The sequence below is a fragment of the Monodelphis domestica genome, chromosome 5, assembly GCF_027887165.1.
Source record: "Monodelphis domestica isolate mMonDom1 chromosome 5, mMonDom1.pri, whole genome shotgun sequence".
NCBI classification, from domain to species: domain Eukaryota; kingdom Metazoa; phylum Chordata; class Mammalia; order Didelphimorphia; family Didelphidae; genus Monodelphis; species Monodelphis domestica.
This window is the reverse complement of record NC_077231.1, coordinates 86,833,811-86,859,031: the sequence shown is the minus strand read 5'-3', so window position 1 is coordinate 86,859,031 and position 25,221 is coordinate 86,833,811. Positions and strand designations below refer to the sequence as shown.

At 37.8% G+C, this 25,221-nt stretch overlaps 1 protein-coding gene across 2 annotated transcripts in view; it reads right to left on the bottom strand.

Annotated features, from left to right (window-relative positions):
* Positions 1 to 24,944, bottom strand: part of LOC103100152 (mucin-16-like) — a 55,931-nt gene extending 30,987 nt beyond the window's left edge. Inside the window, exons 1-2 of one of the 2 annotated variants that reach the window (XM_056798717.1) lie at positions 14,925 to 24,944; positions 13,718 to 14,890 (exon numbers count right to left, since the gene is read on the bottom strand). In XM_056798717.1, coding sequence (XP_056654695.1) covers positions 13,718 to 13,742 — 25 coding nt within the window. In that variant the 5' untranslated portion in view covers positions 13,743 to 14,890; positions 14,925 to 24,944. Of the gene's footprint in view, positions 1 to 13,717 lie in introns of both variants that reach the window. The other variant, XM_056798718.1, reaches the window with a different exon arrangement.
* Between the last annotated feature and the right edge of the window lie 277 nt (positions 24,945 to 25,221).

Genomic DNA, 25,221 nt, shown 5'->3' with positions numbered 1-25,221 from the left:
AGAAGTACTATGAGAGCAAATACTTATAGGATTAACACACATCTACATCCTATACCTTAATCCTCCCAGATTATTACCCTAAAAGTTTACATTCACAGAATTAAACATAAAGATCATTATCCCCCTTCTTTTTCCTCTCCACATTTACATTCACTTTTATTACAAGCCAGGGAAGCCAAGAACATCAATAACCTTCAAGACACACTCCACTGCAGATAGAAACCAGGCAACATTGCCAGGTGCTTTAAAGTAACACCAAAAAAAATTGAACATGTAAATTGAAGGAAACCCCAAATCTGGTCTGTCTCAAATTAACCTTCGATTCATGCACCTAGGTATGAAATGTTTTGTTATCCATATCCTAAGTAATTGTGATTGATTGTGAAAGCTGACCAAAAGTAACAATGACTATCCTAAGATCAGGGATAACTAACATCTAGATCACACTGTTGTTATGTCATTCATCTATAGCAACAATGTTTCATTGAGTATTTACTTAGGCTTGGTGTTTGCTGTTAAGTTGCATGGAAACATATATGTATAAAATTGACTGTGTGCCAAAGAAGTATGTGATCACTAAACTATGTAATAAACAAGCCTCCATGCAATGGCAGACTGCTATGTGACTCCTAGGCATGTGGGACTGAGCACATAGCAGGTCTCAACTCTATTTCTCAACTGATTCATTACACAAAGGAGGAGTAACACCTCACATAGTGAGAGACCATGGAACATATCTTGAAAGAAGACCTGGGTTCAAATTGTGGCCCTGCCACGTCCTATGTTTTTGCCTTAGTTTCCTCACAAGTAAAATGAGGAGGTTAATCCATTTTCAATGTTAAGTACTGATTACATAACAAAAATTGCTGAAAATACTGAAAATTCATTTTGCAGAAACTAGGAATGGACCAATATTCTTGCATCACATAAAATAAATTCCAAATGGGTTCATGATTTAGATACAAAAGTTGATATAAAAGAAATGAGAGTAATGGGGAAATTTTTGACTCACATATTAATGGACAGGGGAGAGTTCATGGTCACATGAGGGATATATAGGACAGCAAGGTAAAATGGATAATGTTGCTTACATGAAATTAAATTGTTTTCCCCTCAAAACAATACCAATGTAGTAAAATTAGAAGGGAATCAGGTATTTGAGGGGAAAAATATTTGCTTCAAATTCTTCTGCTAGGGGTCTCATTTCTAATTCAAATTTATAAGAATAAAAGCCAAGTGCAGAGTCAAATTGATAGAGAATATAGTGATCTCTCACTTGATCTCTATCAAATTACCCTTTAAAATCCTGATAAAATGTCTTACAATGAATTCTGGAGCAGTATTATAACACAAAAAAGACAACTGATTTTCCAGCACAAAACAACTTAGAAAAGCTAGCAGGACAGATGGGATGGACTGTGGTAGAGGTAGAAGTGGAACACATTGCACCAGGGCAGGACCACCAAGCCAGCAGGCCTTGACCACAACTGAAGTAACAGGAAAGGCTTCTAGAGCATTAAGCCCCAGATAATAAATGAGTGGGGGATCAGAAAATTGCTTAGAAGGAGATTACATGGGGTCCCTTCACTCACTCTTAAGGCAATTCTTGTTGCATTGCTTATATTCATATCCCAGTCTGTGGGAGAGATTCTCAGGGTGGAGAGGGCTAGCAGAGACCAGTGCTTGTAGCCACAGGAGAGAATCAGACTCTCCCTGGTCACTGTTCCAGGGGAGAAAAGGGTGCTTAAGGTTACTCACAAGGCAGAATATAGAGCAGAAGGGTATTGAAAACACCATTGCTTTCATGATTCCAAATTTGAAGGGCCATAAGCAGATTGATCCCCAGATTTAACTCTGAGGGCAGCTGTACAAAGAACCTTAAACTTGGAGCAGTACTCACATCACCACAGGTACAGATTCAATTTTAACTGTCTTTTTTAAATGGAAAGGAAAGGGCTGGAAATGAGCAAAAAGATGAAAAAGAAATTCAACACAGAGAGCTATTTTGGTGACAGAGAAAACCAAAACACAAACTCAGTAGAAGTCTACACAAAATCAATGCCGCTGCATGCAAACTTTGCAATAAAAATAAGAATTGCTCTCAAGCCTAAAAAAGAATTGATGGAAGAAGCTCAAAAAAGAGATTTAATGATCCAGTAGGAGAGGTAGAAGAAAATTCAGGAGAAGTGATGACAGTGATATAGGATATTCATGTAAAAAGTCAATACCTTATTAAAGAAGGCACAAACAATATTGAAGAAATGAACATCTTTCAAATCAGAATATACGAAATGGTAAAAGACATTTTATAAAAATTCAAAGAAGAGATGAACTCTTTCAAAAAGTAGAATTGGCTATATGGAAGAAGATACACAAAAATACACTGAAGAATTTCTTGAAAGGCAAAATTAACACTAGGAGAAAAAAAGAGGTATAAAAATTTGCTGAGGAAAACAACTTTAGATAGTACAATAGGCCAAAGGGAATATGAACTACAAAACCTCACTCAAGAAAATCATCTGTTGTCCATCAATGGGAAAATTGCTGAAAAATTGTGGTATCTGATGGTGATGGAATAGTATTGTGTTGAAAGGATTGTTGAACTGAAGGAATTCCATGTGAATCAGAAAGATACCTTCAGAAAGATGCAGAGAGAATGATCAGAAGTAGAACATGGTACACAGAGACTGATTCATTGTGTCATAATCAAATGTAATGAACTTCTCTACTAGTAGCAATGCAAGGTTCTAGGACAATTTATAGGGACTTATAAGAGAATGCTACCTACATCCAGAGAAAGAGGGGTGATTGCAGAAATGCTTAAGAAAAACTTATGATTCATCATATGATCTGATTGGGATAATGATTGGGGATTTTGACTTTTGGACATTATATTTTTTACATTGAAATGAAAAAAATTCATTTAATTAATTAATTTAGAAGATTTTCCCATGGTTACATGGTTCGTGTTCTTTCCCTCCCCTCCTCCTCCCCCATAGCCACCACACAATTCCACTGCGTTTTACTTGTGTCATTGATTTATCAAGGAAAGATAAGGACTACAAAATGATTCTAAGTCACATGTATTAAGGAAATATATAGTGATGAATACCTGTTTCCAAATTTTGATTGCACTATGGTGATTGTTCGGAGTCTACATCCCCAGTCATATCCCCAACAACCCATGTAATCAAGCAGATGTTTTTCTTTTGTGTTTCTATTCCCACAGTTCTTCCTCTGAATGTGGATAGCTATCTTTCCCAAAAGTTCCTCAGAATTGTCTTGGATCATTGCATTACTGCTAATAGAGAAGTCCATTGCATTCAATTGAACCACAGTGTATCAGTTTCTGTGTATAATGTTCTCCTGGTTCTGCTCTTTTCACTCTGCATCACTTCCTGGAGGTTGTTCAGTTCACATGGAATCCTTCCAGTTCATAATTCTTTATAGCACAATACTATTCCATCAACAACAGATACCACAATTTGTTAAACCATTCCCCATTTGAAGGGAACACCTTTCATTTTTCACTTTTTTGCCACCACAATGAACACAGCTATAATTATTTTTGTACAAGTCTTTTTCCCTTTGATGTCTTTGGGGAATTATAAACCCAGCAGTTATATGGCTGGATCAATGGGAAGACAGTCTTTAAAAACCTTTTGGGCATAGTTCCAAATTGCCATCCAAAATGGTTGGATCAATTCACAACTCTACCAGTAATGTATTAATGTCCCAATTTTACCACATCCCCTCCAACATTTGTTATTTTCCTTTGCTTTCATGTTAGCTAATCTGCTAGGTGTGAAGTGGTAAATAAGAGTTGTTATGATTTGCATTTCTCTCATTATGAGAGATTTAGAACATTTGTTCATGTGCTTATTGATAGCTGTGATTCCTTTTTCTGAAAATTGTCTATTCATGTCCCATCCCTTGCCCATTTATCAATTGGGGAATGGCTTGATTTTTTATACAATTGATTAAGGTCTATATATTGGATTAGTTAGACCTTTGTCAGTGGTTTCTTATAAAAAATATTTCCCAATTTTTGCTTCCCATCTGATTTTGGTTGCATTGGTTTGTTTGAACAAACCCTTTTTAATTTAATGTAATCAAAGTTATTTATTTTACATTTTGTGATTTTTTGCTTGGTCTTAAATTATTTCCTTTCCTAAAGACTGGCAAGTATACTATTATGTGTTCACTAAATTTATTTATAGTTTCCTTCTTTATATTCAAGTCATTCACCCATTCTTTGTTTATCTTGTTGTGGGGTGTGAGATACTGATCTAAACCTAATCTCTCCCATACTATTTTCCCATTTTCCCAGCAGTTTTTGTCAAATAGTGCATTTTTGTTCCAAAAGCTGGGACCTTTGAGTTTATCATAGACTGTCTTCCTGAGGTCACTTACCCCAAGCCTATTCTACTGATCCTCTCCTTCTGTCTGTTTGCCAGTACCATATTGTTTTGATGACCATTGCTTTATAGTATAAGTTTAAGATCTGGTACTGCTAGGCAACCTTCCTCCCCTTTTTTTTCATTATTAACCTTGATATTCTTGATCTTTTGTGCTTCCAAATTAACTTTGTCATAGTTTTTTTTTTCAAATGCAGAAAAAAGTTTTCTTGGTAGTTTGATAGGCATGGCACTAAATAAGTAAATTAATGTGGGTAAGATGATCATTTTTATTAAGTTAGCTAATCCTATGATCAATTAATATTTTTCCAATTGTTTAGATCTAGTTTTAGTTTGGTAGAAAGTATTTTGTAGTTGTGTTTGTATAATTCCTCTCTTTGTCTTTGCAAATAGATTCCTAATTAATTTATATTGTCTAGGGTGATTTTAAATGGAATTTCTCTTTCTAACATCTGCTGCCTGGGTGTGTTGGAAATATATAGAAATGCTGATGATTTATGTGGGTTCCTTTTGTATGCTGCAACTTTTCTAAAGTTGTTGATTTTTTCATCAGCTTTTTAGTGGATTCCCTAGGATTCTTAAGGTAGACCATCATATCATCTGCAAAGAGTGATAGCTTGTTCTCCCCACTGCCTATTTTAATAAATTTCTTTTTCTCCTTTAATTTCTATAGCTAGTGTTACTAGTACAATGTTAAATAATAGAGGTTATATAGGGCCCATCCTTGTTTCACTCTTTTTATTATTGGGAATGATTCTAATTCATCCTCATTGCAGATGATGCTTACTGATGGTTTTGGATATATTTATACTGTTCATTAGTTTTAGGAAAAGTCCTTCTAGTCCTATACATTCTAGTGTTTTCAATAGGAATAACTGTTGTATATTGTCAAAAGCTTTTTCTGCATCTATTGAGATAATAATGTTACTTCGTTGGTTTGCTTGTTGATATGGTCTATTATATGAATGGTTTTCCTAATACTGAAACATCCTTGCATTCCTGGTATAAATCCCACCTGATCATAATGAATAACCCTCATGATGACTTGCTGGATTCTTTTTTCTAATATTCTATTTAAGATTTTTCATTAGGGAGACTGGTCTGTAGATTTCTTTCTCTGTTTTTGATCTATGTGGCTTTGGAATCAGTACCATGTTTGTGTTATAAAAGGAATTTGGTAGAACTCTTTTTCTTTTCTCATTATTTTAAATATTTTCAATAGTATTGGGATTAGTTGTTCTTTGAATGATTGATAGAATTCATTTGTCAATCCATCTGGTCCTGTGGATTTTTTCTCAGGGAGTTCTTTGATTGCTTATTCAATTTCTTTTCCTGATATGGGATTATTTAAGTATTCTATGCTTTCTTTTGTTAATCTAGGCAATTGATATTTTTGTAAATATTCATCTATATCACCTAGATTTCCATATTTATATTGCCAGATAATTGAGCAAAATAGTTTTTAATGATTACCTTAATTGCCTCTTCATTAGAGGTGATATATCTCCCTGCTCTATCTCTGTACCGAATGTTTACAAACTTCAGTCTTCTGGAGTTCTAAAAGTTTAGCTGCTTTCTGGGGTAAGAAGTCCCTGGTGGTCTTAATTAGTTCCCAAGGAGCTAGAGTTGATTCAGATTATGATTCGCTGGCTCTGACTGTCATTTCAATGCTGAGTTCTACTGTGGTATTCCTTTTTTCATCTGAACTTGGTTTTTTGTCCTTTTGAGGTATTCTATATTGGTTGGTGGTTTGGAGAGTAAAAGTCCTGCTTAGACACAGCAGCCATCTTAACCCAGAAGTCCTGATTTTGACTTTTAAAAATCACTTTATTAGTAATTGGGAAATAGGTTTTGAACAATAATAATTGTATAATACAGTGGAATTGTTTTTCAGCTCTGGGAGGCAGGAGGTAGAAAGAACAGGAATCATGCAACAGTGGAAAAATATTCTTAATTAATTAATTAAAAAATAAAAATGGAAAAAAATCAGACATTAAAAATGACAATTCTGAAAGTGGAAGATAATGACTCCATGAGATATCAAGAAATAATCAAAGAAAATCAAAAGATGAAGAAAAAAAAGTATATGTGTGTGTATTAAAAATCTATTTACCCTGCATTACAGAAGGAAGTGAAGGGAGTAAGAGAAGGGGTTAAAAGAACTGATAAGAAAAGAGCGCAAATTGGGGGAAATGGAGGCCAGAACATAACCAGGAGTAAATAAGATGGAGACTCTCATATTCACTAATCAAAATGAAGCAAAAAAAAAATTTACACATCTCTCTAATAAGAGACTTATTTCTCAAATACGTAGAGAAATGAGTAGAATATACAAGAATACAAATCTTTCCCAAAATGAAAAATGGTCAAAGGAGATGAAGAGGGAATTCTCAAAGTAATTAATGTTCTCTTCAGATGTGCAAAATATGTTCTAAACCACTATAATATAGAGTATTGCAAATTAAAACAACTCTAAGTTGTCACTCTACAACTCATCAGAGATTGGCTATTATGGAAGAAAAGGAAAATGACAAAACTTGGAGAGGATATGGAAAAGTTGAGACACTAATGCCCTGTAGTGGAATTTGTTAACTTATTCATCCAATCTGAATGCTGGAGGGGATGTGGCAAAGTTGGGACATTAATGCATTGCTGGTGGAGTTGTAAATTGATCCAACCATTCTGGAAGGCAATATGGAACTATGACCAAGGGGCTTTAAAAGACTCTCTGCCCTTTGATCACTGCTGGGGTGTGTACACCAAAGAGATAAAAAGGAAAAATACTTGTACAAGAATATTCATAGCTGGGGCTCTTTATTGTGGCAAAAAAATTGGAAAAGGAAGGAATGCCATTCATTTGGAGGAATGACTGAAGGAATTGTGGTATCTCTTGGTGATGGAATACTATTGTGCTCAAAGGAATAATGAACTGGAGGAATTCCATGGGGACTGGAATGACCTCCAGGAATTGATGCAGAGTGAAAAGAGCAGAACCAGGAGAACATTGTACACAGAGACCGATACACTGTGGTATAATCGAATGTAATGGACTTCTCCATTAGTGGCAATGCAGTGATCCTCAACAAATCGGAGGGATCTATGAGAAAGAATACTATCCACATTCAGAGTAAAAAACTGTGGGAAAAGAATCACAGAAGAAAAACAATTGCTTGATTACATGGGTCGAGGCGATATGATTGGGGATGAAGATTCTAAATGAACATCCTAATGCAAACACCAACAACATGGAAATGGGGTTTTATCAAGGACACAGGTAATACTCAGTGGAATTGCATGTCAGCTACTAGAAGGTTGGGGGGACGGAAAGCAGGGAAAGAATATTATTCTTGTAACCAAGGAATAATGTTCAAAATTGATTAAATAAATAATTTACAATGAAAAAAATATTTCCTATGATGGAAGAAAAGAAAATGACAAAACTTGGAGGGCAAATGGAAAAGTTGAGACACTAATGCCCTTTTATGGAATATGTGAACTTATTTATCCATTCTAGAGTGCAATTTGGACTTATGCCCAAAGGCAAAGGCCTATAACAGTACATACTCTTTGAGCCAGTAATACCATTATTAGGTTTCTTTACCAAAGAGATGAAAAGGGGGGGAGGGGCAAGAAGTTATATGTGCAAAAAATATTTAAAGCAGCTCTTTTGGGGGGATATTAGGGGGATATGACGTGTATATAATTGGCAAATGAAAGGATATCCATCAATTGGGGAATGACAAAGTTATATTATATGATTGTTATGGAATACTATTGTAATATAAGAAAAAAAAAGGAGGAACTCAGAAAAACCTGGAAAGATTTACAGCAATTAAAGCATAGGGTAATAGACAGAACCAGGAGGACATTGAAGACAGTGACAGTAATGCAGTAAAATGAACAACTGTGAATAACAGTTATTTCTCAGCAATATAATGATCCAAAACTTTCCCTCAGGACTCGTGATTTTTTAAAATGCCATCTGCTTCCAGGGAAAAAGAACTGATGAATTCTAAATCCAGAAGAAAACAGGAGCATTTTCACCTTATATTTTTTTTTAATTTCAGTTTCATTTCATAAAAGGTTTAATATGCGAAATTTTTATATATTTACATATGTAAAATCTACATATTATTTACTTACTATTTCAAAATTGGGGAGTGGGTGGGGGAATTTGTGTCTCAATGATCCTTAAAAAATTTAGAAACTGGGGACTTCCGGTTAAGATGGCGGCTTAGAGAAAGCTAAAGCTCAGATCTCCGGAAAACCCTTCCCGACCGATCTCAAACTATAAGCTCCTAAGGCGCCGAAATTCAAAACGATCAACAGCCCAGACCCTGGGAACCCTCCTCCTGGACCTGGACCCGGTTCAAAAGGTACGGCTCCCCTCAAAACCCAGAACCCGAGATCACTCGGACCTCAGGGGTAGGAGCGCAGAGTCCAAGGCTCCGGGAAGCCGCAGCCAGGCCCGGCTCAGAGAGCAGGGTCCTCGGAACAACAACCCTCAGGGCCCTCTATCTGAGTCCCAGTGAAAGTCACTGCCTGGAGCAAGACAGCCTCAGGGGCTGGATCCTGCTATCAAAGTCTCAGTGAAAGTCCCTGCCCTCGAAGCTTGGGGAAGCTGCAGCTCATCCCCCCACAGGCCAACGAAACAGCCTCACGGCCAGCAATTCTGAAGGCAACTTCCGGAAAGCAACGTGGTCCGACCCTTCCATTCTAGTTCCAGTGAGGCATATTCAGTTTAACCCAGGGAAAGCTCATAGAACCATCTGCCCAGGACTAAAGCCTCGAACACCAGACAGAGATAAGAAAAGCTAATCCTCCACATTCAGAGATGGCAAACTCCACAGAAGCACAGAAGCCCCAAAATACCAAGAAAAATAAGAAGAAAGGGGCAACTTTGGACACATTCTATGGAGCCAAAATACAAAATACAGAGCAGATAGAAGATAATATAAAAGAAAATGCTCCAAAACCTTCCAAAGGAAATGGAAACTCTCCACAAACCTATGAAGAATTTGAATCAGAAATGACCAAAAAGATGGAAGCCTTCTGGGAGGAAAAGTTGGAAATAATGCAAAAGAAATTCACGCATCTACAAAACCGTTATGATGAAACTGAAAAGGAAAAGCAGGCTTTAAAGGCCAGAATCAGGCAGCTGGAAGACAACGATCGTGTAAAAGAGCAAGAATTAATAAAGCAAAGCCAAAACACCAAGAAATTAGAAGAGAACATAAAATATCTCACCGACAAGGTGATAGATCTGGAAAATAGAAGGAGAAGGGATAATTTAAGAATAATTGGACTCCCAGAAAAGCCAGAAATAAACACCAAACTGGACATGGTGATACAAGATATAATCAAAGAAAATTGCCCAGAGATTCTAGAACAAGGGGGCAATACAGCCACTGACAGAGCTCACAGAACACCTTCTACACTAAACCCCCAAAAGACAACTCCCAGGAATGTAATTGCCAAATTCCAAAGCTATCAAACAAAAGAAAAAATCCTACAGGAAGCCAGAAAAAGACAATTTAGATATAAAGGAATGCCAATCAGGGTCACACAAGACCTTGCAAGTTCTACTCTGAATGATCGTAAGGCATGGAACATGATCTTCAGAAAGGCAAGAGAGCTGGGTCTCCAACCAAGAATCAGCTACCCAGCAAAACTGACTATATACTTCTAAGGGAAAGTATGGGCATTCAACAAAATAGAAGACTTCCAACTTTTTGCAAAGAAAAGACCAGAGCTCTGTGGAAAGTTTGATACTGAAAATCAAAGAGCAAGGAATACCTGAAAAGGTAAATATTAAGGGAAGGGGAAAAATGTTATCTTCTTCTTTTACTCAAACTCTCTTCTATAAGGACTACATTTATATCAATCTACGTATACTAATATGTGGGGGAAATGTAATGTATAAATAGGGGGTAAAGAAAGACCAAATAGAATAATCATTCTCACACAAAGATTCACATGGGAAGGGGAGGGGAAGAAAACTCCTATAAGAAGGAGAGGAAGAGAGGGGGGGGGGTTACTTAAACCTCAATCTCAGGGAAATCAACTCTGAGAGGGAAAAACATCCAGATCCATTGGGATCTTGAATTCTATCTTACCAAACAAGGGTAAGGAGAAGGGAAAACCAAGGGGGGAGGGTGAGAGGGAGAACAAAAAGGGAGTTAAAGAGAGGGGGGAGGGGGAGGGAAGAAAAAGGGAGGGACTAAAAAGGGAAACATCAAGGGAGGGGACAAGGGGACTGATTCAAAGTAAATCACTGGACTAAAAGGTAGAGCCGAAGAAGAAAAGGTTAGAATTAGGGAAGGCAATCAAAATGCCAGGGAGTCCACAAATGACAATCATAACTTTGAACGTGAATGGGATGAACTCACCCATAAAAAGTAGACGAATAGCAGAATGGATTAGAATCCAAAACCCTACCATATGTTGTCTTCAAGAAACACACATGAGGCGGGTTGACACCCACAAGGTCAGAATTAAAGGATGGAGTAAGACCTTCTGGGCCTCAACTGATAGAAAGAAGGCAGGAGTGGTAATCATGATATCTGATAAAGCCAATGCAAAAATAGACCTGATCAAAAGGGATAGGGAAGGTAATTATATTTTGTTAAAAGGGACTGTAGACAACGAGGAAATATCATTAATCAACATGTATGCACCAAATAATATAGCACCCAAATTTCTAATGGAGAAACTAGGAGAATTGAAGGAAGAAATAGACAATAAAACCATACTAGTGGGAGACTTAAACCAACCATTATCAAATTTAGATAAATCAAATCAAAAAATAAATAAGAAAGAGGTAAAAGAAGTGAATGGAATCTTAGAAAAATTAGAATTAATAGACATATGGAGAAAAATAAATAGGGATAAAAAGGAATACACCTTCTTCTCAGCACCACATGGCACATTCACAAAAATTAACCATACATTAGGTCACAGAAACATAGCACACAAATGCAAAAAAGCAGAAATAATGAATGCAGCCTTCTCAGATCACAAGGCAATAAAAATAATGATTAGTAATGGTACATGGAAAGCCAAATCTAAAACCAATTGGAAATTAAACAATATGATACTCCAAAACCGTTTAGTTAAAGAAGAAATCATAGAAACAATTAATAATTTCATCAAGGAAAATGACAATGGCGAAACATCCTTTCAAACCTTTTGGGATGCAGCCAAAGCGGTAATCAGAGGCAAATTCATATCCCTGAGAGCTTATATTAACAAACAAGGGAGAGCAGAGATCAATCAATTGGAAATGCAATTGAAAAAACTCGGAAGCGATCAAATTAAAAACCCCCAGCAGAAAACCAAATTAGAAATCCTAAAAATTAAGGGAGAAATTAATAAAATCGAAAGTGATAGAACTATTGATTTAATAAATAAGACAAGAAGCTGGTACTTTGAAAAAACAAACAAAATAGACAAAGTACTGGTCAATCTAATTAAAAAAAGGAAGGAAGAAAAGCAAATTCACAGCATTAAAGATGAAAAGGGGGACAGCACTCTAATGCAAATACTATTAACAAAGCAATGGGTTCAAATCAAGAAAACATCTAATGCCCAGTGGACTTACGCGTCGGCTATGGGGGGTGGGAGGGAGGAAAAGAAAATGATCTATGTCTTTAACGAATAATGCTTGGAAATGATCAAATAAAATATATTTTAAAAAAAATTTAGAAACTGTTGTTACATATAACAGAAAAACTTAATTTTGAAAAAATCAAATTGATTCTCCAATACTAGTCAAAGATTATGAATAGGGAGTCTCAATGAAGAAACTGTATCTATGTGAAGAAATTGTCCAAATAACTGATAATTATAGAATGAAAATTAAAATAATTTAGATGTTTCACATAAGCCGATAAGATTAGAAATGCTGGAAAAAAGGGAAAGGACCAATATGGGTAATAGAGAAAATGGTCTACTAATATACTATTGTTAGAGCAGTGCTGTACATTGGAGTCAAATTTTAAGAAAGTAAACTAGAAATATGCCAGGAAACTATGCGTAAGCCCTTTGACTGAAAAAGTATCATTACTAGATCTATATCCCAAAGAGTTCAAAGAAAAAGAACCAGATATCCTAAGGAATATATTCCAAACATTTTTAATGTGGCAAAGATTGGAATGAATGGATACTAAAGAATAGAAGTTGAGGAGATATTCTCATCAGTTGGGGAATGACTGAACAAGTTCTGATGTTCATGAGTGTGATGAAATATTATTTTGCTATAAGAAATTATGGAAGAGGAACAAAGAACTCCATGGACTGAGAGACACCTCTAGAGTTATGAGGTCCTGGGTTCAAGTGTGGCCTGAAATTCTTCTGGGCTGTGTGACTCTGGGTAAGTCACTTGACCCCAGTTGCCTAGCTTGTAACATTCTTTCTGCCTTGGAATGGATACTTACTACCAGTTTTCAGACAGAAAATCATGGCTTTCTTAAAAATAAATTTTGAGATATTTTCAGAAAAACCTGAGGAGACTTGTGAGTAGCACCAGAAGAACAATGTATACAATAACAACATCATAAAAATAAATAACTTTAAAAGATTTAAGTATTCTGATCACTACCATGACTAATCAGAATACCAGAGAATCATTGATGAAGCATACTTTTGAACAGATTGGTGTTGGATTCAGGGGGCAGAATAGGATATATGCTTTTGAAATGGCTAATGAAATAATTTGTTTTATTAGATTATAAGTATTTCTTACAGTTATAGTTTAAGGGGAGGTAGAAAAGATAGCTTTTTTTCCATTGGAAATTTTTTATTTAATTTTATCATGAGTAGATTGAACGAGATAGCCTGGAAGTTCACTTATAGATGTAAGTCTGTCATCTTATGAGTCTAGGACCAGTAGCTAGCTTTCAACTTCATAAAAAATGCAGCAAAATTTACCAGCATTCATCAAAAATTCAAATGAATGCTACCTGCAGTGAGAGGAACTGAGGATGAAGTCAGAGAGAATGCTAAAGTGATGGTTTTTCTCTGAGGCACTGAGGAAGAAAGATCATGAATGAAAACTATGGACCAGATAAGCATGTATGATCATAGGGAGGGGCTATAAAATACAAGGGAAACTATTTCTGTTTCACATGGTCACAGGGTGACATGTGGGGATTGAAATATGAGAAAGGAACCAGGATTTTCTGTGTCTTTCTCTCTCTTTGGCCCTCCTATCCCAGCTTCTCTTTCCTAAGATGCTATTGGAACAAGGTCAGGATGCACAAACTGTATCCTCTGTTCAGTGCCAGGATAAGAATACTCACTGTTTGTGAAGCAAGGGAAGCTCATTTGATGTTTATAACCTGTAGGGAGAGAAAACAGCCATGAGAGGAGAGACTATGTTTAGGAGAGAAACAGAAGAAAATAAATCTACCTATGATCCAATAGTTAAGTAGTGCAGTGGACAGAGAACTGGACTTAGAGTCAGAAAGACCTGAGTTCAAAATTAGCCTCAGACATTACTACTTCTGGTACTCTGGGCAAATCACTTGACTCTGACTGCTTCAAGTTCTTCATCCTAAAAATAGGGGTTATAAGAGCACCTACCTTCAAAGGTTGTTGCGAGGATTGAATGAGATGTTTGCCAAGCACTTGGCATAGGGACTGGTTCAAAGTAAGCATTATATAGATGTTAGTTATTATTTTTAGAGCTGCAAGAGACCTCCTAGATGATTAAATCCAAGTCCAAGAGCTTAGAAAGCTAGGTGTCAGGTTTTAAAAGAGATCACTTCATGGGACACATGTCTGAGGTCCAACCTCTGTTTCCTTGGCCTGTTTTCCTGAGACCCCAGTGTCTCCTTGTCAAACAAATCCACAAATATTCAGTGCTTAAATCTATAGATGCAAAGAGGAAAATGACACAACCCTTGGCCTCAAAGACTACTTTCCATTGAGGGTGACAATGTCCACAGCACACTCATATGTTTGTGCTGCATAAATACGAGGATATGAGATTGCACAGTTAATGGCTGGCCTCTGTGCCTATGTTACCCATAGAATATTGGCTGTCCCCTAGTCCTGGCATCAAATTGGAAGCTGATATTGAATTAGTTCCACTGGACTAAAGTATAGGATGAAAAAATAATACGGATTCTATGTCCCTCCCCTGTGAATTTTGGTGACTAATGGAATTTGAGTTATAGATAGCTCAACCCTGGTTCCCAGCAGCTGGATTTGAACCTGAATCAGCATTGGCAGTGGTCACTGTGTTTAGCATAATGTAAAAATAGACTTGAATCCAGGACTTCATTCCCCAGAAATCCTTGCTCCACTTCCCCAGAATGCCCTCGAATCTCACTGAATTCTCACCTGGGCCAAGAGTGAGATGGGGTATTTAAACCTGGTTGTGAATAGGCTCAGCCTTCTTTTTTACTTCCTTTTCAGAGCACATGCGGCTCTCCACCTAGCAGGCAAGATGTGAGTGGTCGGCTCTCCACCTAGCAGGCAAGATATGAGTGGTCGGCTCTCCACCTAGCAGGCAAGATGTGAGTGGTCGTGTATAGGCTCTCTGGGCCTAGACACGTGCTTTTCTTACTTGTGTTTTCTTTATATTTTATTCTTCAATAAACCTCATAAAATATAATATTCCTTGCAGAGATAAACTAATTTCTATCTTGCTTCAGTCTCCCCAAAATTTTAATCTTTACAGTAGTCCACCTGTCTCTCCAGAGTCATGACCTTAAACTCTTTGGGATATCCCCTGGAATTGTACTAGGAGGCAGAACTGAATTCACTTCAGGTGTTGAGCTGAGCAATGAAATTGCTGAGGATAGGTACTGTTTGTCACCTTGACAGTAAAAGTTCTGGCTGTGGCCCCTGTGGGTAAGGGGATTAGAGAGATTTTCTCTGATTCTGTATGTTGGCCGCCATGGGCTGTGATTGTCAAGGGATGCTATTTAATAGAGGTGACTAATCGGGATTTTTCTGCAGAAACAGTGGTTAAGGACACCTTGGGGTCTTCAGAAAAAGAATTGGTCAAGGGGTGACTTGTGCTGCTTTCTGACTCAGTGCTTGGAGCTCGAGTGACAGTGCTCATAGAAGAAAGGATTATGTCTGACTTTGCTGCTAAGAGACAGAGTTGTCTGTTTGTTACTAGTAGCGGTTTCAGCAGATCTCCTGTTCTTTTGCCATGGGTATAACTGGAAGAGGCTACAGGAATAACTGGAATAGGAGTTGGAGGGAAAAGAGTGTCATGTGCCAAGTCGGGCTGAAGTTGTGAGAGACTTGTGACTTCTGAGCCTTAGGGCCATAGATGCCCATTCTTCCTTCAGAAAAAGCTGGGGAGCTGCTTCTGGTGGACATAGCTGGTATTTCACTGGTTGATGTCAAGTTTGAGACACACTCTATGATCCTAGTTCTTGTAGTAATTGAGATTTGGATGAAAGCAGTATAAATATCTGGCTCTGGGTTGGACCCTTTCACAGGACTTGCCATGAAGACAGCCAGTCAAGCTCCTCTGAGGGAGACTGTCCAGATGTGAGTGTACTGAGCTATGAAACAGTTAAACTACCAACTCTATGGCCTCCCATTCTGGGGAACTGGGGGACAAGGAGGAAACACCACTGAGCTGTCCATTGTCCCTGGTTCTGAATTCAGTCACTGGTGCAACAGAGGGAGGACCCCTCTTAGGAAGTGGGGACTCAGTGGGTTCCTTTGAAAAAGGTACAATTGGGCTAATCTGAGCTCCAATCATGGCAGTGTTCATCATACTCCTAACAAAGGGTGAAGGGACAGTCCTGGACTACTTGGTTCCTTTGTTTAGGCTAGGCAAAGAAGTGGAGCCCCTGTCTGACTGTGGGGCTGTGGAATACATGCATTCTGAGTGATTCCAGGAGCATCTGTGTTCTCTGAAAAAAAGGCTGAACACTGTTTCTACCATCACTTGGTCCTTCTGTAGACAGAAATGAGCTTGTTTCTCCACCAGCAGATGTTGAGATAAGCCTGACTCTGTTACTGTCTGGGCATCCTGCTTCTCTGGAGTGGTTTACCAAGGTCCATCCTCAGACTCAGTTTCCTTTACATTGAAATAAGACATTAGCACAAGATAAATCCAAGGCCCTTTCAAGTTCTAGATAACTGATCCTATGAGGGTAACCAGAATGAAAAAACATCTCAACACCATATCCACTAAGTATCTGTTGAAGTAACTGTGGAACTTTAACTCAGAGAAGTAATGGCTCAAAGGGAACATGATGGTTGTTTTCTAAGTATTTGAATGGTTTTCCTTTGGAAGTGTTTTCTTGGAAACACTATTTTGGTTTGTTACCCAGAGGAAGAACAAAAGCAATAGATGCAAAAGAACAAAGAGAAATTAAGGTTGAGTGTCAGGAAGTCACTTTCTACCACTGAGCACTGCCCCAAAATGAGAGGCTGCCCCAGAAAGTAGTGGGTTCTCCTCTATGTAAAATCTTACTGAAAAAGTTAGAAATGCTGCACTGGGGATGCTTGTTGGCTACTCTGGAGTGGGGATTCTGCAGTTATGGGTGGGACTCAGTCCAGTCTCTTTCTCAAGTATAACCTGCTTTTCATTCAATAATCCTTGGGGACTTGAAAGCTATGGCCAAACCAATTCTCAAGAAGCCTGTTCCTCTGAGATTCTAAAGATGAACCAGTGAATTACTGCCACAAAGCAGAAAATGAAACCTCAGGAATGGTAAACCCTCGGCAGAGGAGGGATAGAGGAGTTCTCTAATGCAACATGGACAGTAGACTCAGGGGCTAGAAGTCCATTTGTCTAGGCTGGGACAGACTCTACCCGAAACTCCTGATGGTGGCTTGCTAGGTCCCATAGAAAAACAGGCCATTATCTTTGGCAGGTGGCTACCTGCCTCCAATTCTGATTAGAAATTTACCAATCATAGAAAAGTTTCTGAAGGGATCCATGTTTTATTTTTACCAATATCCTTGTTTCATCCCAAATGAAGTCTAAAGAAGGCACAGATGAGAACAGGGAATGCAATAGATGGTCAGGCTTAATTAAGGGCTCTTATCCTGGCCTACATTGGTTGGTCAAACCGAAAATATTTCTCCCAGGGGAAAGAGGAAGCCCTATATAATATGCCTAGGAAGAGAGATCAAAAGAGCATTATTGCCACAAAGGCTTGAAGCCAAGTGCCCTTCACAAAGGTATCTTCACTGCAGTCTCTGGAGGTGATTTCACTGGGTTTTCTGCAAAGAGTAGGAAGGAATCACTCTCCAGGAGAGGAAGCAAAGAGGAGGCATTGTAAACTTTAAAATTTCTTAGACTTATAAATGTTGGAAATTTCACCATTGGGAAATTTCATACTTGGAAAATTTCATACTGATAGTGGGAACTCTATTGGAATGTGAACCCCATTGGCAAGGGAGGTTCCTCCTCCTCCCTTCTTACAATTACTTTAGGACAGAAACATTTTGCTGAACAATGGAAAAGGCTGCAGCATAGATCAAAATTTAATTATTCCAATCTCCACCATACTCAGGGTAACAGGATTTAGGAAGGGCTGAAGCAAAGGATCAAGATTTAATTATTTGAGAATATGACCTTCAACAGACATGTGCAAAGCCACAGACCTCTGGGCTGTCCTGGGATAAGGTAGAGCCACCATTGGCACAGGGAAGACATGGACAGTGATTGGTAAATGTGAGAACTGAGGGGAGGGAACTTGGATGGTTTCCTTAAAGATAGCGGGGTCTGAGGACTAGGGGTGGTTGGTTGGAGAGGTTGTGCTCCGAGAAGCTTGCTCTGAAGGAAGCTGGAGGTGGAGGCCCCTGAGACTGTTTCTCCATTTTGGTCACGTGAGTGATATGGACTGATCTCTTTTCTTTGCCTCAGCTATCTAAGGGCTTGGGCCTTTTGGCCCAGCCTAAACAGAAGGGGTATTTAAGCCCTATTCCCTTCACTCCCCTTTCTCTCTCCCTCTCTCTCTCTATCTCTAATACCTTTCTTCCTCCTGTTTGTAATTAAACTCCATAAAAGGTTGACTGCTGACTTGAGTTTTCATTTAGGAATTACATAGCTGAATTCTTTGGTGACCTTAATTTAATATATATCAGTCTTTTAAAGTGATTTCCTTGTCACATTTGTGGCTGACCACACGGGAGTCTAAAGAATTCTCTCAATAAACTTCTGAAATTCCTTGCCTTTTTACTCTACCGTCTCACCACTTAGTCCCTTTTAACAAAAAACTTGGCTTAAAGACACAGCTACTAGAACACATGAGTATAAAAAACTTTTTCTCTCCTCTCTTTTCTCCTTAAGTTAAATTGGAATCAGCAGTTTTTCTTTTTCTTCCCTTTAATCTTAAGGGACAGCTGGGTGGCTCAGTGGATTGAGAGCCAGGCCTAGAGACAGAAGGTCCTGGGTTCAACAACAAGATTACAACAAGCCATACTTTATATGTGCATGAGCGAAGAGGACTAGCCTCTGGTGTGTTAACCCAGACTTTGGGACCTTCTCAGGACCCAATTGTTTATTATTCTGCCCAACTAGACCAAGTAGCAGCAGGAGCACCACCATGCCTTAGAGGAGTCGCTGCTACAGCCTTACTAGTAACAAAATCCATTGATTTAGCATTGGGATGTCCATTAACAATAATGTGCCCACATGAGATAGAAGCATTATTGATAAAACATAGAACACAGGCATTCTCGGATCAGAGAATTACAAGGTATGAAATAACCTCATTAAATAGTGAAAATATTACCTTGAAACGCTGTTCAACTCTTAACCCTGCCACCTTGCTTCCAGATTTACCCACTTCTGGAGAACCATTACATAACTGTGAAACATTAGTGTCCATGGCAGAAAAGCCTTGAGATAATCTCTTGGATACTCCCTTAGACAATGCAGATCTGATTTTATTTACCAATGGTTCCTCTTTTATGAGGGATGGCATACGTTACACTGGAGCTGCCTTAGTCTCAGAATTTGCCACTGAATGGTCAGCTTCACTACCTTCTAACTTTAATGCTCAAGGAGCAGAACTCATAGCTCTAAAACAAGCTTGTATAATTGCCAAGGATAAAAAGGCAACAATTTATACGGATTCTAGGTATGCTTTTGGCATTTGTCACTCAGTCGGGATGCTATGGCTCCAAAGAGGATTTTTAACCTCAGCTGGAAAATCCATAGCTAATGCAGTAATTATTAATAAAGTTCTTTCTGCTCTCAAACTGCCTAAAGACCTAGCTGTAGTTCATTGCTCTTCCCATACAGGTGGCTCTGACCCTGTCTCTAGAGGAAATGACCGAGCAGATGCCGCTGCAAAACTAGCAGCCATAGAAGGACCTGGATTAATTTTAACATTAACAACCACTGATAATTTAAATTTATCACTTTCCTATAATGAAAAGGAAGTGGAAAAATAGAAACAAAAATTTAAAGCAAAACAGTTTAATGGAGTATGGGTGTCATCTGAAGGAAAACCCCTGCTCCCTAGAAGTTTCTATAACCAAATTTGCCAATCTATTCATAAAAATGGTCATTATGGCACCCAGGGCATCGTGGACTCTGTCAAGAGAGTATGGATAGCCCCTGGTATAACTACTATAGCCTCTAAAGTATGTTCAGCCTGCCCTATCTGCCATGCATATAACCAACATGCATATTGTGGAAAAGCCTTTGGGGGATGTCCTCTGGCTTACACACCTTTTGAACATCTACAGATAGATTTCATAACGATGCCAAAGGCTGGACATTATAAATTTTGTCTAGTAATTGTAGATCAACTAACCAGATGGCCGGAAGCATTTCCTACAACTCAAGCCACAGCAGATTTTGTTGCAAAGATACTTTTAAAAGAAATCATTCCTCATTTTGGCCTGCCAGCACATATTGACTCCAATAGAGGGAGTCATTTTACCAATTCTGTCTTAAACCAAATATATTCTTGCTTGGGGATAACTCTAAAATGCCATGTTCCATATCACCCCCAGAGCTCAGGCCAAGTGGAGAGGATGAATAAAGAACTTAAGACTATGATTGGCAAATTATACACTGAGACCCATTTAAAATGGCCTGAAATTCTCCCTCTGGCCCTATTTTATCTTAGAAGCAGGCCTAGAGGAGACTTACATAATTCACCATTTGAGATGCTTTTTGGACATCCACCTATACAGGCTAAGCCTTTCTCCCTGGCTTATACATCGCTATTAGGGAGAGATATTACTATTGCTTCCTATATACAGGAGTTACAGAACAAACTACGTGAACTTCATGAATCCGGAGTTGCAGAACAAGCTGGACCATTAGGCTTTTCTCTGCATGACCTGAACCCAGGAGATAAAGTTTATATCAAGAATTTCAAGCCAACTGGAGCAACTCAACCTTCATGGGAAGGACCATTCCAAATATTATTAACTACTCCAACATCTATAAAGATTGGAGAAAGGGACTCTTGGATTCACGGCTCACATGTGAAGAAAGCATCTTCTGCTGAGACTGATTGACTCTATCCTATTATATGAATGGTGACTCTACCTTATCATATGAATTAGAGATAATAATCCATAGACAAATGGATGCTGTTTTTTCAAGAATATATTGAATTACTGATTTTTTTCTTATTATTCTTATTTCTTTTCTTTTTTGATCAGAATATTTGATTTTTTTCTCATTATTTGTACTGAAGGTACACATAATTAATATTAATATTATTTTTTTCCTGCAGTAATACAAGTTAATATATATATACTCTTGCTATAATATCAATATATGCCTCAAAGCTTTAAACTATGGGAACCTGCCATTTATTGATAAAATATTATAGGACTGTGATTAATGTTTGTTTCTGATTCCAGGAAAAGGGATAAAAATAAGGAGTAGAGACTAAACCTGAGTAGTGCCAGAAATATTTTTTTAATATATTTTATTTGATCATTTCCAAGCATTATTCGTTAAAGACATAGATCATTTTCTTTTCCTCCTCCCCACCCCCCATAGCCGACGCGTGAGTCCACTGGGCATTAGATGTTTTCTTGATTTGAACCCATTGCTTTGTTGATAGTATTTGCATTAGAGTGTTCATTTAGAGTCTATCCTCTGTCATGTCCCCTCAACCTCTGTATTCAGGCAGTTGCTTTTTCTCGGTGTTTCCACTCCCATAGTTTATCCTCAGAGTTGTTTTGATTTGCATCTCTCTGATTATTAGAGATGTAGAACACTTCTTCATGTGCTTGTTGATAGTTTTGATTTCTTTATCTGAGAACTGCCTATCCATTTCCCTTGCCCATTTATCAATTGGAGAATGGCTTGATTTTTTGTACAATTGATTTAGCTCATTATAAATATGAGTAATTAAACCTTTGTCAGAGGTTTCTATGAAGATTTTTTCCCAATTTGTTGTTTACCTTCTGATTTTAGTTACATTGGTTTTGTTTGTACAAAAGCTTTTTAGTTTGATGTAGTCAAAATTATTTATTTTACATTTTGTGATTCTTTCTATATCTTGCTTGGTTTTAAAGCCTTTCCCCTCCCAAAGGTCTGACATGTATACTATTCTGTGTTTACCCAATTTACTTATGGTTTCCTTCTTTATGTTTAAGTCACTCACCCATTTTGAATTTATCTTGGTGTAGGGTGTGAGGTGTTGATCTATTCCTAGTCTCTCCCACACTGTCTTCCAATTTTCCCAGCAGTTTTTATCGAATAGTGGATTTTTGTCCCAAAAGCTGGGATCTTTGGGTTTATCGTATACTGTCTTGCTGAGGTCGCTTTCCCAGAGTCTATTCCACTGATCTTCCTTTCTGTTTCTTAGCCAGTACCAAATTTACATCTAATTATATATATTAATATGTGGGAAAAATGTTTTGTGTAACTCTCATAAATTGTATCATCATGAAGTACTCAAACAATTACAAAGCTTGACTATCATGCAGGCTTCCTATATCCCTGAGGGAAAAAAAAATCAGACGAGTGAATGACATTTCCCCATCAAAATAGAATTCTAATTCTTTTCTTCTTATATTTTGGAAACTTCCTGTAGTCTTGGCTACAAATGTCTAAGTGAAATATTACTGAAATCCTGTCCTACATACTTGTGGGATAGAAATTACTTTAAACTGGATCTATACAAGGCCCATTTTGAATTTTTCTTATGTTTTTGATTATTTTTCTATTCTTTTGATAATTGACACAAACAAGCCCATAACTGAAAATTGCATTCTGAGCTAAACTTGATGTATTTATTAATACTTACTTCAGGGGGGATTGTATTTTAATTTAAAATCTAAGAATATTTTTTTGAATTTTTTTTGTTTGTTTGAGATTGTATTTTTATAAAAATCCAAGAATTTTGTTTAAGATTTTACTGTTATAAAAAATTCAAAGATTTTAATTCTGTTTGAGAAAAGATCTTCAAGAAAGAAGCTTGAAACTTTTATATCCAGAGAATGAACTGTTGCAGAAAGATGCTGAAAACCTACACTTCATCAAGAAGATCAAGAATGAACTTTGGATATGATTTGATTGGACTGAACTTTTGATTGAACATTTATTGTAATTGTACACATTTATGCCAAAGGGGACTGCCCCTAATTTGGCTTTCTGACAATAGGCCTAGCAAAACATTGGTTTTGCTTTCTTTTCTTTTCTATTTCCTCTCTCACTATTCTAATTTGTTTTAGAAAATTGAATATTGTGTATATCTTTAGTTAGAAGTGAATTTAGAACTACAAAATGATTATGTTAAATGATCAATGGGGAGACTAGTCCCCAATAATCATCAGGGGCTTTGTAAACCTTAAAATTTCTTAGACTTATAAATGTTGGAAATTTCACCATTGGGAAATTTCATACTTGGAAAATTTCATACTGATAGTGGGAACTCTATTGGAATGTGAACCCCATTGGCAAGGGAGGTTCCTCCTCCTCCCTTCTTAAGATTACTTTAGGACAGGAACCTTTTGCTGAACAATGGAAAGGGCTGCAGCATAGATCAAAATTTAATTATTTCAATCTCCACCCTACTCAGGGTAACAGGATTTAGGAAGGGCTGCAGCAAAGGATCAAGATTTAATTATTTGAGAATATGACCTTCAACAGACATGTGCAAAGCCACAGACCTCTGGGCTGTCCTGGGATAAGGTAGAGCCTCCATTGGCACAGGGAAGACATGGACAGTGATTGGTAAATGTGAGAACTGAGGGGAGGGAACTTGGATGGTTTCCTTAAAGATAGCGGGGTCTGAGGACTAGGGGTGGTTGGTTGGAGAGGTTGTGCTCCGAGAAGCTTGCTCTGAAGGAAGCTGGAGGTGGAGGCCCCTGAGACTGTTTCTCCATTTTGGTCACGTGAGTGATATGGACTGATCTCTTTTCTTTGCCTCAGCTATCTAAGGGCTTGGGCCTTTTGGCCCAGCCTAAACAGAAGGGGTATTTAAGCCCTATTCCCTTCACTCCCCTTTCTCTCTCCCTCTCTCTCTCTATCTCTAATACCTTTCTTCCTCCTGTTTGTAATTAAACTCCATAAAAGGTTGACTGCTGACTTGAGTTTTCATTTAGGAATTACATAGCTGAATTCCTTGGTGAACTTAAATTAATATATATCAGTCTTTTAAAGTGATTTCCTTGTCACAGCATCTACTAACCTGTATAGTTAAGGGCATGTTTTTAACCCTTACATTCTTCTGCCTTGGAAACAATACATACTATATATACAAAATAGTGGTAAGGACTTGGCGATGAGGGTTAAATGCCTTGTACAGGGTCACACAGTCAGGAAACATCTGAGGCCAGATTAGAACTGAGGGTGGCTGAGTGCTAGAAAGCTGTTTGTCAGTTGCTACAGGACCTTCTGCTGCTCTTGGGTTTAGCATTTGTGTGGTGCACACCACATCAGCTACTTTGTCTGCAGGAAGGAATGAGGGAGGGGTCCAGGGATCTCTCATGATTAACTCATAGTGTGCAAGGTAGCAAATGCATGGTACTCACTTCACAGCCTAAGATTGTATGCATTCTGTTATTAATATTTACTCTGACTCCAGGGAAAATCCAATTACAAAACTATATCTCAGATTTGGATATCCCAGGACCAATAGGACTATTCCGTTTTCACCAACAAGCAGTGGAGCCACACAGACCACTTAGGCAGGCTACCCTCCTATATAGTGATCTGAGGGAGACAAGACTGATTTAAGAGATATAACTTGGAAATCCAAGCTCCAAAGTAGCCCAAAATAGGCACCCAGAGAGGAAAAAGCCAGGGGAGAGATTTCACCCAGGAGACAACATGGTAAAATGGAAGGAGCTCAAGAAATAGAAGGCACTGTATACCTGGGTTCAATTCCTAACTTGGATACTTACTCCTGCTGTGACTTTGGGCAAACCTCATCGGTAAAATGGGGTCTTTGTACTAAATAAACTTGATGTTCCCCTCCAGACTTATATATTTTCTAACCCTCTGATGTTCTGCAATGTATTATCTCCTGAAGGGCATTACAGAGGAAATATATATTATAATTATATTATATAGTAATATAATATATATAAAAATTATATATATATATAAATAATATAGAGCTAATAATAATGTTTCAATAACACTGTATGACAACCACTGTGCTTTTAAAAACTACTATTATTTGATTATTTCATCTTAAATTCACCATATTATAGATGAGGAAACTGAGGCAGGCAGCAATTAAGGACCATTGATTTGATCAGGGTCATGCAGCTCTAATAAGAGTTTGAGGCTGAATGGAATACATTGCCTATTATAAGTAAATTTGTTTGTGCTCAAACTGATGCCAATAAACAGGTGGTATTCTGGTTGAAAACTCAAGTTATTATCCCA